A 17,009-nucleotide genomic window follows, 5' to 3' on the forward strand; every position below is an offset into this window, starting at 1 on the left:
TAAAATTAAATTTATTTAATTTTTTATTTTTGTTTTCAATCCCTTTAAGAAAAAGTAAAAAATAATTAGCTACACTAAACAGTTTTTAAACAAAATCTATGAATAAATACTCAAGAATCCTTTTAAATGTCTACAAAAATCTAATTTACCATGTAAAAAAGTACTTTTACATTTGTTTATATGCATGGTTTGGGTTTATTTATTTATTATTAATTTTGATTGTTTAACTATATTCCATGTAAGTTTTTTTTTTGTATTTACTCCTTTTTTTTGCATTTATTCCTTTTTATCCCTTCTATAACATTGATTTTAATTAAAAATAACAAAATAATAAATTACTTTTACAAATAACATGGAAAAATATAGCAGCAATTTGGTAACTAATTTTTTGTAATTTCAAAATTGTTTAATTTAAAAATTCAAGTTTGGATTATTATTATTATTAAAAAATGTGACTTAACCTAGGCAAATAAAAGTATCTTGTAAAGTGAAACAATTTTTATAGAGATGAATAAATGTTTATGGGAAGGAGGAAGCCAAAAAAATACAGCGTTACCATCAATAACTGCAACATACAACGATTTAATAAATCTCTATTTAAAGGAACTAGGAAAGAAATTTTTAATTGTAGTGAAGGGAAATGATCATGATTCAATACCAAATATTAACTGTTAAGTATATTTTCTAACAATTTGGTATTTGATGGCAATGTGATGTTTGTGCAAGAAAAAATGTAGTGTTCAATATGACTCATATGATTTATGTCTTCTATAACTGTTCAAAATAAGTTAACATATGAAAAATAGAATTATATTTGTGAAAGTTTCCCAGAATGATTTAAATCTATTTTAAGTTAATGAATTCAAAACTTACAAAGATATAATCAGCTGGACTGTCTTGAAAATCTTTGAGAGTATTTGAAAAAAAAGGAACTGGTTTAAATAAAAATGTTTAAAAAAGTAAAACAGGTGATAAAATTCATTCATACAATGAGATTTTAAGGAATCTATTGCTGACCAAGTTTTAAGTAATGTATTGCAGCTAATCTTTGATCAAGATCAGAAGAAACTATTATAGGACTTTTTGGAACTAATTAGCACAGTAGAGTACCTTTTTCAACTAACTTTCTTCAAGAATTTATTGACAAAATGAAAGCTAACACTTCTCCACAACTGTATTTTGATGTAGCCAATTTTTACAATAACATTGGCTCCACTAAAGTAGAAGACATCAGTATGAGTGTAACATCAATAAGCTCCATGAAGTGCTAAGAAACAAAACATCACCCCCACCATATACATAACTGAAATCATAGCCTAACACAAGCCATAACATAACAGAATTACTTCATATGCAACAAAAATACTAACTGAACCAGGCAAACCATCAGGTTCATCTCTATTTTTAATGACGCTTCAAAAACATTCACAGTTTAAATAATGAAAAAAAAACCCACAAAAAAATACTGTACTGATATTGTCAAAATGGATCGTAGTTTAAATTAATTTTCAATTGGCTATAAAAAAATTAGAGAGGGTTCTTATTTATAACTATATGTTTTTTTCAATATTTACTTATTTATTTTTTTGTTTATATTCAGATCTAACAAGTTAGGGAACTTAAGAGAATACATTCATTTCTGGATTTCCGCACCAACTAAATGATCTGCGAGGAATGGTCTATAGTAGCTGGTTTTCTTCATGCCTTTGAGATATGTAGGTCTGCAGAGGGAGTTTAATCGAGGTACTCGATTGTGGTAGGATCCTGGGGGGCTAGAGTTCTGGCTTAGGCATTGGATTGGTTGGAGGTAGGCGCATTGGCATCGCGCCACGGTTATATTGGTATTGTTTGTGATTCGATTTGGAGTTCTTATTGGTGGGGGTGGCTGCGCTGCCGGAGTATGGTAGCCCATGAGATTGGGGGTGTGGCTTCTCTCCACCAGTGGCGAGAAATCAGTGGCAAATCACCTGATCGTGATTTGGTAATGCCACATGAGACAACATGATGGGACCGGGTTGTGATGTGGGGTTTGTCCCTGACTCCTGCATGGACCGGAATGAGGTTGTGTTCCCCTTGTTAGGTGACCTAAATTGGTCCGGTCCTTCTTTGGATGTAGGTCTGAATTTCTATGTTGTGTAAAACACAATTTTGACTAGTATGAATGTAGCACTGACTTAACTTTAAACTCATTAGTTTTCTGAGGCATTCACAGTCACGAACGGTGTTGTCAAATTTGCACTAGGCATGGGGGTCTTTGCTTCCGCGGTCTCAGTTACTTTGTTTGAAGGAATCATGCTAGGGGTTGGATGTGAGGATATCTGTTTGAGGACTACATGAAGGCAAAATTTGATTCGTATTTTACGCTTGAAAGCGCTAGTAGCAAAGTTGGCAACCCGCCAAGAGAAAGCATTCTGTGTTTTGCAGTTTGTAAAGTGCGAGTCTGTAATTATCTCATCTACACGTAAACACTCATAATGTGCATAACTGGGAATCAGAAAATCCTCATGAAATATTGGAGTGTGAATGCAGACTCCCCAAAACTGACTGTTTTTTGTACCATATCTTGATGGCATGTTTACGAGCTATTCTTTTTCACAGAAGCAAGTGTGTTTGGAATGAACTATCTTAATGTGCTATAACTATGGCTCTTTCCTCAATTGCAATATGAGCCACAGAGCTTTGTTTGGCAACAAGATGGTGCACCTCTTCACTGGCCTAACGCTGTAGATGACAGGGCTTGTTTGCCATGGCCTCCGCATTAGTCTGATCTGACCCATGTGATTTTTTTTTCTTTGGGTGTTTATAAAGGATCAAGTGTATGTGCCATTGTTACCAGCTGACCTACACAACTAGAGATACAGAATTGAAGCAGGTATCACGTAAATTACTCCAGACTTGCTGATAAAAGTATGGGATGAACTCTCCTATTGGCTGGATGTGTGCCATGTGATGAATGGTGCTCACATTGAACATATAGGAAAAATTGTTAGAGTTGCTCTTTCATTTCATGTATAATTTATCAATGTCAGTGAAACTTTAAGTATTACATAACTTTAAAACTCCAACATTCATTTTGAAACACATGGTATAATAAATATGCTTCCGTTCCAGACAAGCCAGGCCCATGTTCATTTGCATTATGTCTTTGCATTCCTTTTCTTATTTTTATAAAGACACCATTGCCAATTTCTGTGTATCTAGCAAAGGGTTTTTTTACAGGAAAATGTTTTTGGTTATGGCTCCACATAGTATGAATAAAAATGAAACTATAATATTTAAAATAAACATAAAACAATAACCTTGAAAAATTAGGAACCAATTTCACTTCTTAAAATTTTATTTTTTTGAGTAGAACCAAATTAAGGGTTAATTAGTGTTAGTTAATTTCACACCAACTCAAAAAAATCTTTTTGAGTGATAGTAAGAATTGAGTAGTAGTGATTTTTAATATTTAGAACATTTTTGAAATAGGTTTATTTAAAGTTTATTTTACTCCATGAAATCATCTTTTCAGTGAGTTTTTTTTAATGAATATATAAAATGTTAAATTAAATAAATTAAAATCTGTTATATATTTCTGTTTTAGAGTGAACTAATTAGAAATGAAGGCTTCGAATGTGAAAATCACCTTGTGGAAGCTGAGGATGGTTTTCTTATAACAGTAACTAGAATACGTGGTAAAGGAATGCCAGTACTTATAAATCATGGATTATTCATCGCTTCTGATGCTTGGTTATTACGAGGACAACAGAAGGATTTAGGTATTTATTTTAAATTACAAAATAATTATATATCATAATAATAATATCAATATATTTGTTTATTTTTTCATAATAATCTATAAAGATAATCTATACAAATAAAAGGGTATTTAATCATAAAATTCATGGTTTTAATAATAGTATACTATAATTTTAATAGGATCTGGGTAAAAATCTCAGACAAGTCTTTTTAGGCTAAGTTTGTAAAGAACTGGGAAAATTTTTAACTAAAATGGACTGGAATTTGAACAAAAAATATTATTATTATTATTAAAAACAATTTTTTTTTCATATTGTTTAAATTATCTTCAATCTGGTATATTAGTCTTCTGCTAAAATAAAAAAAACTACAAGAAATTTAGAAAATTTATAAAAAAAAAAAAAAATTAAGGGCTATCATGAAAGTAAACCCCATTTAATTATTTTTAATATAAAAACATAAAAATTAAAAAAATCTTTATTAAAACTATGTTTGTTACTCTAATTCTTTGCATTGATACATTATAGCACTATATAAGTTTCAAAGTAACCTTACCGTATTGCTTTGGTGACAGCTCATTTAAACATTAATAAGACAGCTTCTATCAATTCTTCATCACTCATGATTTCATTCAAACACTCCTTCAACCTTCTAAAAAGAGTAAAAATCACTTAGAGCTAAATTTGAACTACAGGTAGAATTAAATAGTACCATTTCTAATTTTCTCAGCAAACTTCAAGTTAGTAGTGGAGAATATGGATGAACATAATAGTAAAATAATATCTTTCTCCAATATCTGCATTACCAATTTTCGATAATGGTGTGTGACTTCTTGAGTGTTTTGTAATAGGCTTATGGAATAATCATTATTTCTTATACTAACTAGCAAAATTTATTTGAAAGCACAAAAAAGACATCACCCAAGCGATAACACAAAAGTGTTTTTCATCCTGAAAAACAAAAAAGAAAAAATTCACTGCCTGAATTACACAGTTGGCAGCAAGGTTGATTATCATAATCGTTTAAAAATTTTATAACTTGCACTATATTGCAAGGTGTAGTAAGTTACAAAGTGTAATATACAATGTCAATAAACAAGATGATCTTGAGTAGTGCAGTTGTGCCAACTTTTCCAAGAAAAATCTAAGAACGGTTATTACTTTCAAGATAGCCTTTGTAAATGTAATATGCTCCTAATGGTGTACAGTGCTTAGCTGATAATTTACCTCATCAAAACAGAGTACTAACCGAACTACAAAATGAAAATATGGTCTTATCCAGTTTGAAACCGACATTCCTAAATCGTCTTGTTAACTGAATTCCCAGAGATCAAGGTAAACTGATAATACGAGTAAACAAATAATGTTAACTAAACTTTTACATGAATCCTGCAGCAAAGTGCAAAAGCTGCCCAATTATGTATATCTTTACCATTACCTGCTGTTAAGTACTTTGAAATTTGTTTTTCTTTAGCAAGATAATTAGTAATTTCTCTTAAATAAATGTAATTTAATAATCCTTATTACTAGCACAATCAACACAAACCTACAAATAGACTACTGAAATTTCTAACAAATATAATCGACTACTGAAATATGTATTATACAAATGGTATAACTTAGGGAAGTGAATTTTAGCAATAAATGTCTTATCTCAATTGTTTATCATCGTACTTGAATAGTTTAAATGTTATTTTAATTCAGAATAATATAAAGTGTTTCAGATTTGAATGGGGTAACAATCTATTATCAAGATATTAATGACCAAAAATTAAAATGGCCACTATTTTGAAATTACAGGAATTATAATTTTAAAGAATATTTCAATCTCTTCTTGAGGTGTGTTAAAAAAAATATAGTAGATATGAAAAAGAAATGCATTGAATAAATGTTTCTTGAAACCTTTTTCTTATTTTAATGACCTGAAGACTCCTCAAGTTATGGCATTCTTAATGTTGTGTCAATAAGAAATAAAAATTAGGTTAAATTACCACAACTATTATTTTTTAAAACCATTAGTACTGTAGAAAAAGAGGTAAAGAACAAAAATTTAAATTAGATAACATAAATAATTTTTTTATGTAAGTTCATACACACACACTCACACACACTTTTTAGTCTGAATTTAATTCAAACTTAGTTATTCCCGAACAACATGTTTTTAAGTTACATTCCAAAAGATAAAAAACATATGTTGTCTACTCTAATCTAATAAGATATGTAAAATTAAGAAATTTAACTCAGGATTTTTGCTTTCTCTAAAGACACTACTGTGTCTGACACACAGATTCAGTTCAAAAATGCAATTATCTGTTTCGCACATAGTACACTTACAGAAGTAGTCGTCTGCAAAGTGAGAGTTTACGCGTAATTTAGCCTTGACTCATTTTAAGTATCGTAAGCCTATTTCGTGATAATTTTGTTTTAATTACTTGCACTCAGCAGTTCATATGAGTACATAACTCCCGGCTTTTAGGTTGAGGAATAGTTGATAATTTTTTTGTTGATCGGACGTGAGGATATTAAATGCACTATTATCGATCGGTATGAGTGTTATGTTAAATAGACTTTTTATCTTACAAGAGTAAAAAAATACTGGTACTGAGATTTCAGTCGAAGATTTATGAATTTAACTATAATTTTACAATCGGTCTCGATGAGCGTAAAAAAATTTAAAATAAAAATCGGGAATAAAATATTTTAACGCATCGAAATAAACGTGAAAAATAGTTCTTTTTTTCTATTAGTAGAGACTTAGATCGAGTTTAATTGAAATTTAATGAATATATTCAAAAGCCTCCAGGAGATTTAACGAATAAACCGGTAAAAAAGTATTTTTCACAGTTCTTAACGTTGCCCGACAAACGCACACCACGAACGGATGATCGTAATTCGTTTTTCATTTTTTTTTTTAGTCAAATAACTGGAGGCCGGTGCAGCCTGTCGCGTCGCACGTACAGTAATAGTGGCATCGTCGCACCTTTAAAGGTACTTTTCTCGATAACCGAAAGAAATATTGAAAAACACAAGAGATTTTTTTGTAGAAAATTTAATTTAATATACCGCAAGCGGTATCCGAATGCGATTTAAAAAACGGTTTGACCACAGTAAAGCCGAATATCGGCGAGGAATATAATTCGGCTGTTACTGCAAGCCAATAAAACGGCCACATCATGAAAAGGTGAAACGTTTCCTAACGGCAATGGTTCATTTTCTTTCTAGGTATAAAAACTATGCAAAAATTTCAGCGAAATTTAAATTTAGGTAAATTTTAATTAAAATTTTTTATCTAAAATTTCAGCTCGATCGGTTAAGCTTTTTTTTTGCGTGAAAGAGTAATAGACTCTATTATATGTAGTAATAGGCTATTAAAATTAGTTAATAATTTGTAATTGTTAAAAATCGGTAAAGCGGTTCTTGAGATTCAATTTAAACAATAAATACTAATATCATACGTACAAAGTACGAATAAGTTACACGCATTAGTAAATTAAGAACTTGTAATTTAAATTATACACGTACACGTGAGATCTTAATAACAAATACCAAATTACAAAAAAATACACCCTAAATTACACTTTAACTATTAAATTATATCAATACTGCTCGTGGGTAACTATTACAATTTGTTTTATGAAAGTAGAGGAAAAAACCAACAATTTCTTTTTTTCATGACATGTATTGAAAATAGACGAGCAATTTAAATATCGGATTCAATTTGCTAGATCATAGCTCTATCTTAATCAGTTTTGTCGTAACATACTGCGCGCATGCAAATCAATAATCAAAGACGACTACACGACTTTAAACCACTTTATTCTGCAACGGGTTAAAAAAAACTTTTTCACCGTTTTCCGATAATGAATTAAAAAAAGGCTGAACATGGTATTGTACGAGTATGTCTTTAACAACTCTGCTTGATGTCGGTCAAGTCATGATTATCAAAAAATTTATGCATCAATATTCCCAAATTTCGAATAAAAGGGTTTATTTATAAAGCGATCCCTAAAAAAACATATAATTTTAAAAAAAATCGTTTAAAAATCTTGAAAGAATAAAGTATAACTTTTATGAAAGTAATGAACAAAATTGCTTGTCATTTTGGAACGGAATATAATGTAGCTGCCAAAGCTACTTTAATTTTAATAGCCCTTTAAGTGATGAAGAAAATCAACCTTTTTTTTAATAATGAAAATTAAAAGGTAAGAGACGAAAAAAAATTATATTGATTCAGAGGTGGGGAATAAAATTTAAGAAACGTTTTTCTAAAAATATTCATAAATAGGTAAACTTTAACAAATTTGCTCAAGTAAAGGTTTTTCTTAATCTAACACCGCCTTCAATAGAGGATAGAATCACCAAAAAACTTTTCGGTATTTTAGGACTACGGTCTACAATTTAAAATTTTTTTAGATATTTCTTGATAGCTTTATACAGAATTATAAACTTTCAAAAAAAATCTTGAAAAATATTTAAACGAAAGGAAGATAGAGCAAAAGAATAATTTTTTTTTTGTCTTGTCATTTGACTGGTTTGATGCAGCTCTCCAAGATTCCCTATCTTGAAAAGAATAAAAAAACATATATTTCAATTTTATGAGCTGGGGATTGATTATTAGAAAAAAAAATTGGATTATTTATTTATATTTGCAATGTAGGTAATGAACTGGCTTTTTCGCAATATCCCGTCATCTTCTTAACAAATTTTGAAAAAAGAATTAATACAATCAATGCTCCATATATAGAAATATTTGAGCCGCATTTGAAGAAAATCGGCGTGAACAATCTTGAAATATAAAGCAAAAACAGTGCGACACACACATGTTCGCACATACATATACTTTTTTTTTTTTGTTTAGATGAAAACCTAAAATGTAAAGGTTTGCAAAAAAACCCGAAATCCCATTTTTTACATGATTACAATACTTTCTACTTTAATATAGCTTTCCGGCTGTATTAGCTGGATAAGTAATAAATCATCACTTTATCCGCTTTCATCTTTATAAACGCTAATTGAAATAAGAATTGGAAATTACATTTTAATCGAAGGTTTTAGTTAATTTAAAACGCCCGCATTTCAAATGGCCTTTTTCTCTTTCTCTTTTTCCTTGTTTCCATGTTTCATATCTATTCAGGAATAAACATGACATAACATAACATTTCACATAACGCTTCTTCAAGTCTAACTCTTGTCTTATAACATAACTCTTTTTTTTTAAGTGCTTCCTTAGCAAATTCCTATTCAGCTTTCTTTCGATTTTACTTTTACAATCTTATGCTAACACTAAATCTAAGATCCTGACTGTTTTAAAAATTTAATTCTTCCTTAATCTATGAATAACAACTACCACCTATTGAATATTCTGTGCTTCATCTATACCATCTGCAAACCTTATGAAATTTGCTTTGCTTCTTCCTCAGTCTTCTGCTACAGCATTTTTTCTCGTACTTTCAACATTATATTAAACATGGTCAGTATCCCTAACTTGCTTCTCTTCCTAGATCACACCACTCTGTTCAAGAATCATTTATTCTCACAGCTGTTAATTTGGTAGGCTTTAATTAATCTTTTATGTTTTTTGTCTATTCTTTGACTTCTTAATATTTCAGTTGTAATGAAAAATTACAAACACGTATTCCGAGTAAATGTTTTTCTTCATTCCTTTTATTTTTTTTTAATAACTCGATATGATATTTCCTCTCGGGTAAAATATACCAGAGATAAAATAGTCCCGTAATCAGATCTCCAAATGAGGACCACTGAAAAGATGTGATAAGAGAATATAAGAACCAGGAAATCTTTTAAGATGAATTACGGATTGTTAACAGGATTTAAATCTGATCGGCCAAGTAATTTAAAGTAATAAATGGATTGAGTAAAGGAAGGAATCGGTAAGTTGAAGTGGAAGTGGACGTTATGTTGGTAGGTCACTGACGTGGTCATCACAACAGAACCGAACATAGCGGTCGTCAGCAATCCAAGATGGATAACAGATGCGACTGGGGTGGCGGCGATAGGTTTTCCTACAATAGGAACTCTAGTCGGGAGATGTGGAGCTGGTCACGGATTTGTGTGGACGGACCTGGGAGATGTAGTGAACTTTGCGGCGTACCACTCGCCGAACGTCGACATTGGAGACTTTATTGAATTTCTTGAAGAACTAGATGAGAAAGCACTGAGTTTTAGAGGCAAGAAAATTCTTCTATCGGGTGACTTTAATGCAGAATCACCTGAATTTACGGGGACTGTTAGAAATGTAAGAAGCCAATATTCGGCTCATAAAGCCAGTGCCGGGGGACTAACATGTGTAAACACGTATGAGCCTACATTTTGGCGAAGAGAAGCGAGTTCTGTGATAGACTTGACGTTTATTTCGGAAGAACAATTGGCAACGGTTCATAACCGGCGAATAGTGGACGAGAAAACTATCGGATCATTCCTTAATAGGTTATGAAATAATGACAAGACCGTACTTTAATAAACTAGAAAAAATAATGACCTCCAAAAGAAGGTGTATTAGGTTTGCGGAAACAGTAGAGGAAATGCTAACAAATGTCACCGATCCTAAATAGTTAGTAGAATTCGTTAAAGAGGAGTGCGTAAGGCGAAAGTAATGGTAACGGTTCCAGATAGACGTCACGCATACTGGTGGGACTCAGACTTGGAGATCCTGAGGAAAAAACGTGGTCGGCAAGAAGGAGATTGCAACAGGCAAATAGAAGGAAGTGTTTAATAAGTAGAGATACTGCTAGACAAGGTAATGTGGTGGCCAGAGCGGCATATTCTGCGGCGAGACAGGTGGAGCGACTCGAGTAAAGGCCAATGGACAAGAAGGCTGATTAGGCGAGAACAGACCGTGGCTGGGAAAGGGGTTCGGTGAGCTGGAATTTTGGCTAACCTAATTCCTCACCGGCCACTGGTCTTTCAGGGCTTACCTCCACACGAGAAATATTGCTGACAGCCCTGAATGTGTGTATTCTGAACACGTCTTCTTCGAGTGCTGTAGGGATAACAAGCGCAGAGAATGCGAGGCAGTTACGGGTCAGCTTAGAGTGGATAACGTGGTGCAAGTGATGTTAATGGGAGCAGACAAATTTAACGTCGTTGCTAATTATGTGAACAAGGTGTTGAATAAAAAAGAAGAAGAAGAAGAAGCGAGGGGGTGAAAGACAGCCCCTTGTGGAGTCAAAATTAGTTCGTGTTCAGACGGATGGGCCGTGACGCTGAAGCGAAGGACTCCGGTAACCCCTGAGCTCGCGACGCGAAACACCAGTGCTCCAAGACGAAGAGTTGGCAATATATGTAATACGTGAGTATAATTCAAGGTGAGTAGTCAGTTTTTCAGTTGTCTAGCTTGTTGGTTAAAATACACAGTTAATTAGTGAATTAGAAGATAAAATAGTCTGAGAAGTAATCCGGTGAACTAAGAAGAAGTCAATTATTGGTGGCAGGGAGGGTTGAAGGATAGCCCTCAGTAGAGTCATCGTCTGTCCGTGCTTGCGAGGGTGGGCGGCGGTAATGAAGCTGTGACATCCCTGCTCTGACACCCGTAGGGTTGTGCTATACTTAAATGCAAAACCAGTCCCGGGTGGAGAGGAATGGTGAAGTAGGAGTTTTAGTAAGTAGGGTGCGAGCACACATAGGCTCTTAGCAACATCTAGTCAAACCCGTGAGAGTCCAACACTCCCCCACTTGTGTGGGGGGTATGTATGTATGTTCTTCGCAACATCGATTAAAAAAAAGAAATTAAGTGGAAAGCCATCGGGTTGGTCTAGCGGTTGATCTGAAACTGTACAAGACTACACTTTACTTACACTCATACATATCATGCTAATTCATCCTCTGAAGTAATACCTGACGGTGCTTCCAGAGGCAAAACAGAAAAATTAAAAAAAATGTTGAAGTGGAAAGACAAACAAATTTTTGGTCAGAAAATTATACTGAAAGTATTGTTTTAATAAAGATAGATTCAAAGGCTGAGTTTATAGCAGTTATAGAGATTTAATGACGACCATTTCATCGAAGATGAAGAGCTGTGAAGACACTGATGAAAAATATGTAGTAGGAGACAATTTGTACTACTGGAGTAGGAGAGAAAATGAGAAATAATTGAAGATTATCGGGTAGGTGAAAGTAAATGAATGAAGAACTAGTCTTTTATAATTTCTCACTAGGTATGAATTAATGACTGCAAAAACTATTTTTTTTAAATTATGAATGAAAATGTTACATATGGATATAACTAGGAGGTGTCTAAATATATGAAATTGAGTATTATATTATATTATGGTTGCATTGATATTAAAACCTTATTTTGGACTGCAAAGCACATCCAGGTATAAACACTGATTTTGATTAGGATTAAGTAATGATGAAGCATAGGTTGAAATTTAAAAGTTAAGAGAATGAAAATAAATGAGTGGGATACAAACAGACTTAGTACAAGAATCAAATAGCACACTAAGACAAGTATGAATCTCTTCCAGTTGCTTTTGAAGTTCTATAAGCAAGAAGCAAAACAGGAATTAAAAGACACAATCAAAGATTGAATTACTATCTAATAAAAATAAAGATGCTATGGTCTGGTGATTGTGTTATTTTCAAAAACCAAATATTAGTTAATGGAAATATTAAATGGGAATATTGGTTTATTACTAAACTACTGACATTCAGAAGTTCACTTTGAAATTAATTATGTTTAAAACAAAGATAATGAATTACTACAAAAAGGAAAGTAATGTGGAATTAAATATGAAGAAAAAGGAACACAAAAATTTGCAGAATTTAGTTATTTAGCTAGTAAAATTTCAAAGGATGATTACATACAGTAGATATTAAAAGCAGGCTTATTCATCAAGGGTACCTTACAGAAATTCTGTTAGAATCAAATACTGATTTAAGAATTAACCAGAAATTGTTGAAAACAGTTGTGTAACAGCAAATATAGTACAGAAATACACAAAACAGGACAAAAAAAAAAAAAAACAAAGCATTTGAAATGTCTTGTTACAGAAGTTTGGAGAAAATAAAGTGAGTTAACAAAATTTAAAATGATGAGATCTTATGAATAGCAGGAAGGGAGATAAATTTATTGCAGAATCTTTTAATGACAGGAACTAACTTTACTGCAATAAATTAAGATATCAGATAGATATTTTGACTTGATAATCGAGTAATATATAAAAAATGAAAACTCTAAAGGAAAATTAAAACTGGAATGTCAAAGTTAGATGATTGGCACGGAAAATAAATTAATGGAGAATGAAAGTATTGTTGACTATAATAAATGAATGAATTTTTGTAGTTCTGATAACATCAGAATTACAAAACTGAGTCGTGAAAGTCATCAATATTAGTAAATTTATAGCGCAAGCTTTGTTAAAAATATAAATAAAATTAACTGTTAAGTCATCAAATTAAATTATAAGTTAGTGTAAAATAAATTTTTATTGTTATTTTTAGTTTAATGTACATTAATTAAATTTAATGAAGTTTTACTATATATGAAATTTGTTTTTTAAATAATGGAATATTTTGTAACAAAAGATTTAAAAAATATTTAATTTCCCAATTAATTTTATGCTTTCTACCTGCAATGGATAAAATGATGGAGTATGAGACTAATGAATACCTACTTTCAAAAGGGTTAACCTAATGGTACCCTTTTCTACAGTTATTACTCATGGAACAAGTCGATAAATGAAATAGAAAATGGAATGAAATACAAAATGTATATAATACTGAAAAAATAAATCTTAACAATCCTCTTTGGTATTTAACAATCCTTCAAATACTAAGGCATCTGTTACATCATTATATCATATGATTAAATACAACTTCACAATACTTAAGTCGATGGAAAGAAGCTAATATTTTAACAATTTCTAATACTGAAAAATGATTCAAGAGATTTTAGGCTTTCTATAAGGCTGCTTCCTACTCTGTCAATGGCAAAAAAAGTGTTCATAAAATGATTATTTGTAAGTCATCCAACTTTAATTAGTTTGGCTTTCCTGTTGTACATGCCAATAGTAACAAATTAAAAGATTATAATTACAGTCTATTAATATAAATTACTATTACTAAAACATTCCAGGAAAAATTTCAGATAAGTCTCACAAGAATTGTTCATCATCATAAGCTATAAATATTGATTTGAGCAAAATTATTAATACGTATAATTAAACAATTATTTTAAAAGGGCTGGTTAACATGAAATTTTCAATGTTATATGAATTTCGGCCCATTGGGCTGGTCCAGTGGTAAACTTGTTGCAAAAACAATTGTTCAACAAATTATTTTTGAAGTTGAAGGTTCTGAGGTTCTAATCTGAGTAAAAATTAATTGCTTTTATACAAATTTAAATATTAGACAGTGGATACTTGTGTACTTTGATGGTTGGGGTTAAATTAATCACATAACTCAGTAATGGTCAGCCTGAGTCTGTATAAGACTACACCTCATCTCATTGGGCTATGATGGTGTTGGTTATTGTTTATTAGTGTAACAGATTGCAACATACACAGAAGGGATTGTAATTATATATGTATATAACATTTTTATTTTTATTTTATATTTGTGATAAGAACAGTAATGATAGATACTAAAAAAAGTAATATTTAAATAGAAGTAACAATAAAAAAAAAAAAAATCTTAATTTGTTTTACATTTGCTATTGTGAAATATTTCAAACTTTAATATAATTTTATCCTTTATTGAAAGAAATCTATTCCTTGAAAAGTTCTTTATTATTTTTTTAAATTACTAAGTTTATATAAAAAAAACTGATAACAGTTGTTGGACTTTCCCATCGCACGGCTTTTTTTTATGCATGGCTTACACACACAACTTAATTAAAAATATTTATAATTTTATTTAAATGTAATATTTTTTGCTTATTTAATTCAATGATTCTAACTAAAGCGCACAAACATAATGTATTTAATTTTTGTGGGTAAGGCGGTACTAGTGGCCATTTTAAATACTTTTTTACACTTTAAATATTATTCACTTATTTAATTTTACCGCTCACCTGTGAGTTACAGCAGGCGACTACAGCAGTCGAGAATTCTAAGGTTCAAATACTAGTAAAGGCATTACTTTTATAGAGATTTGAATACTAGATCGTGGATACCGATGTTCTTTGGTGGTTGAGTTTCAATTAACCAAACATCTGAGGAATGACCTGAGACTTTACAAGACTGCACTTCATTTACATTCGTACATGTCATCCTCATATCCTCTAAGTAATACCTTACTGTGGTTCTGGAGGCTAAAACAGAAAAAGAAAGAAAACAACAACAGCAACTGTATGTCAGTGCTACACTAGGGCTCCTTTTGGTGGGAGGGAGTACTAATGACACACTATACTCACTTAGACATAAATTTATTTAGAGCATTTTTTGGGGTGGGGATATGATTTTGCAAAAATGTTTTCTTGGAAATATTACTTTTTTTAATTGTTAATAAATTTGCCTAAGAAAAATAAGACCTTAACTAGGTGGAATCTCGAGATACTGAGGGTAACCTTGTTTTACAGCCTCACCCCCTTGACCTTTTAAATTGAAAATTTAATTGCCCCATATATAGAAGTAAAATTATAAAAGTTAATATAATTTATAATGTAGGATTTTGAATTTAATTATTTTTTTAAAAATAATCGTAAATTTGGTTTTGTTCATTATATGAAATGCATTATTAATAATATAAGAACCAATTTAATAAATAATAATAATGATGAGAAAATTTTAATCTATAGTGAAATAAAATTAACTAAACTTAGAAATCTTAAAATCATGAAGCAAGTACTTAAATAACATGGCTGCTTACAATTATTTTTTAACGTGTTTTTAAGGTGTTTACCTACGAAATAAAAGTATTAATAAAGAGAATACTGTGTATTTATTTCTTCGTCTAACAAAAGCATTTGATACAATAAATCATGAGGTATTAAATAAATTAGAAAAGGGTACTTATCAGCATGAAATTATTTGAAGAGCAACCGATCTGCAGTAGCTTAACTGTAACTTAATCTGTAGTTTGTCAGTTGTTAGATGGCAAGAAAAAATAAATTAAAAATATAATCTAACTTTATAAAATAAATAAATATAATCTAACCAAACTTAACCTACGCTCGGTTTGCTCCCTGGTCAAGGTTAGCGATTATATGTATACTTTTAGATTTATTTATTATACAGTGTACCTTCAATTTACGCGGGTGTTACGTTCCCGATAATTTTCGGGTATAATGAAACACGTAAACTGAGACTCACATTTAATGCAGAAATACAGGCTAGGTTCTTGTTAAGTTATACAGTAAATTTTTGTACTTTATTTTACTATTTTATTATTACAGCATAATTGTATTTATTTTAATGATATAACAATACAATATATGTATTTAAAAACAAAAAAATATGTACTATTTATTTATTCTCTCCTTTCAGTGACGCCATCTAACAACTAACTACAACTGAGTACTACAGATAGGCTGTGGGAATCTTCTTGAAAAGTACCAAACTATTCAATTACTATTTTGAGCCACAGTTTAGCATGCACATGAAAATAGTTATAACAGAAGAACAAACACAAAAACATATATCATACCAACATATTTCACTGAATTTTGTAAATCAACATCTCAGATAGTTATGCCAACAATTCTAATCAAACTTCCATATAATGACAGAAACTTTAAGGCAAATTCTCGATTCTCAAAAAGTAATAAAAGAATCATCATTAATAAAAATAGCACATAAAAGTAAAGGACAAATTATATATCATACACTACATGTAATTATTCATTACTTAAGCGGTACATAAATACAATACATACATTAAACATACACAATATCTAGAATAAACAATTCTAAAAAAAAGAAAAAAGTTATATTCAATAAACTTTATTCGCGGGAGTTAAACATAACCTAACGAATCCGTTAATTTCACTGTCAATTTAGGTTTAGTGACTTAAAACTGAAGGTAAAATCGATACACAGTAAATGTAAACTTAAATACTATCGATTATCGATGGAATACATTAAAAGTAAATTAGGAGTGTAAAAATATGAAAGCACATGAATTGCAAACAGCAAGCAAGTGCACGCTGTGTTACACCCATAAACAATGTTACAAATTAAATATAATATTTAAACAAACTGTTATATTACAAAAGTGTATATAATTTTCTTATTTCCACTTTTGTTCTTATTTTTTGTAAATAGGTAAATAAAAAAATAAATTTTCTTTGTAATTAAAATATGTATATTT

General features: G+C 30.7%; 1 protein-coding gene and 1 long non-coding RNA gene across 2 annotated transcripts in view; one reads left to right on the forward strand and one right to left on the reverse strand.

The window, feature by feature from the left end:
- The first annotated feature begins 1,900 nt into the window (after positions 1-1,900).
- Positions 1,901-17,009, forward strand: part of LOC142329522 (lipase 1-like) — a 44,859-nt gene continuing 29,750 nt past the window's right edge. Inside the window, exons 1-2 of the mRNA XM_075374196.1 lie at positions 1,901-1,981; positions 3,587-3,761. Coding sequence (XP_075230311.1) covers positions 1,901-1,981; positions 3,587-3,761 — 256 coding nt within the window. The remainder of the gene's footprint in view (positions 1,982-3,586; positions 3,762-17,009) is intronic.
- Positions 4,302-16,630, reverse strand: LOC142328758 (uncharacterized). Its single transcript, XR_012757354.1, has 3 exons — positions 16,347-16,630; positions 14,773-15,012; positions 4,302-4,691 (listed from the first exon to the last, which is right to left on the reverse strand). It is a non-coding gene; the product is annotated as an uncharacterized LOC142328758 (long non-coding RNA).

The sequence above is a fragment of the Lycorma delicatula genome, chromosome 8 (assembly GCF_047948215.1).
Source record: "Lycorma delicatula isolate Av1 chromosome 8, ASM4794821v1, whole genome shotgun sequence".
Classification (NCBI taxonomy): domain Eukaryota; kingdom Metazoa; phylum Arthropoda; class Insecta; order Hemiptera; family Fulgoridae; genus Lycorma; species Lycorma delicatula.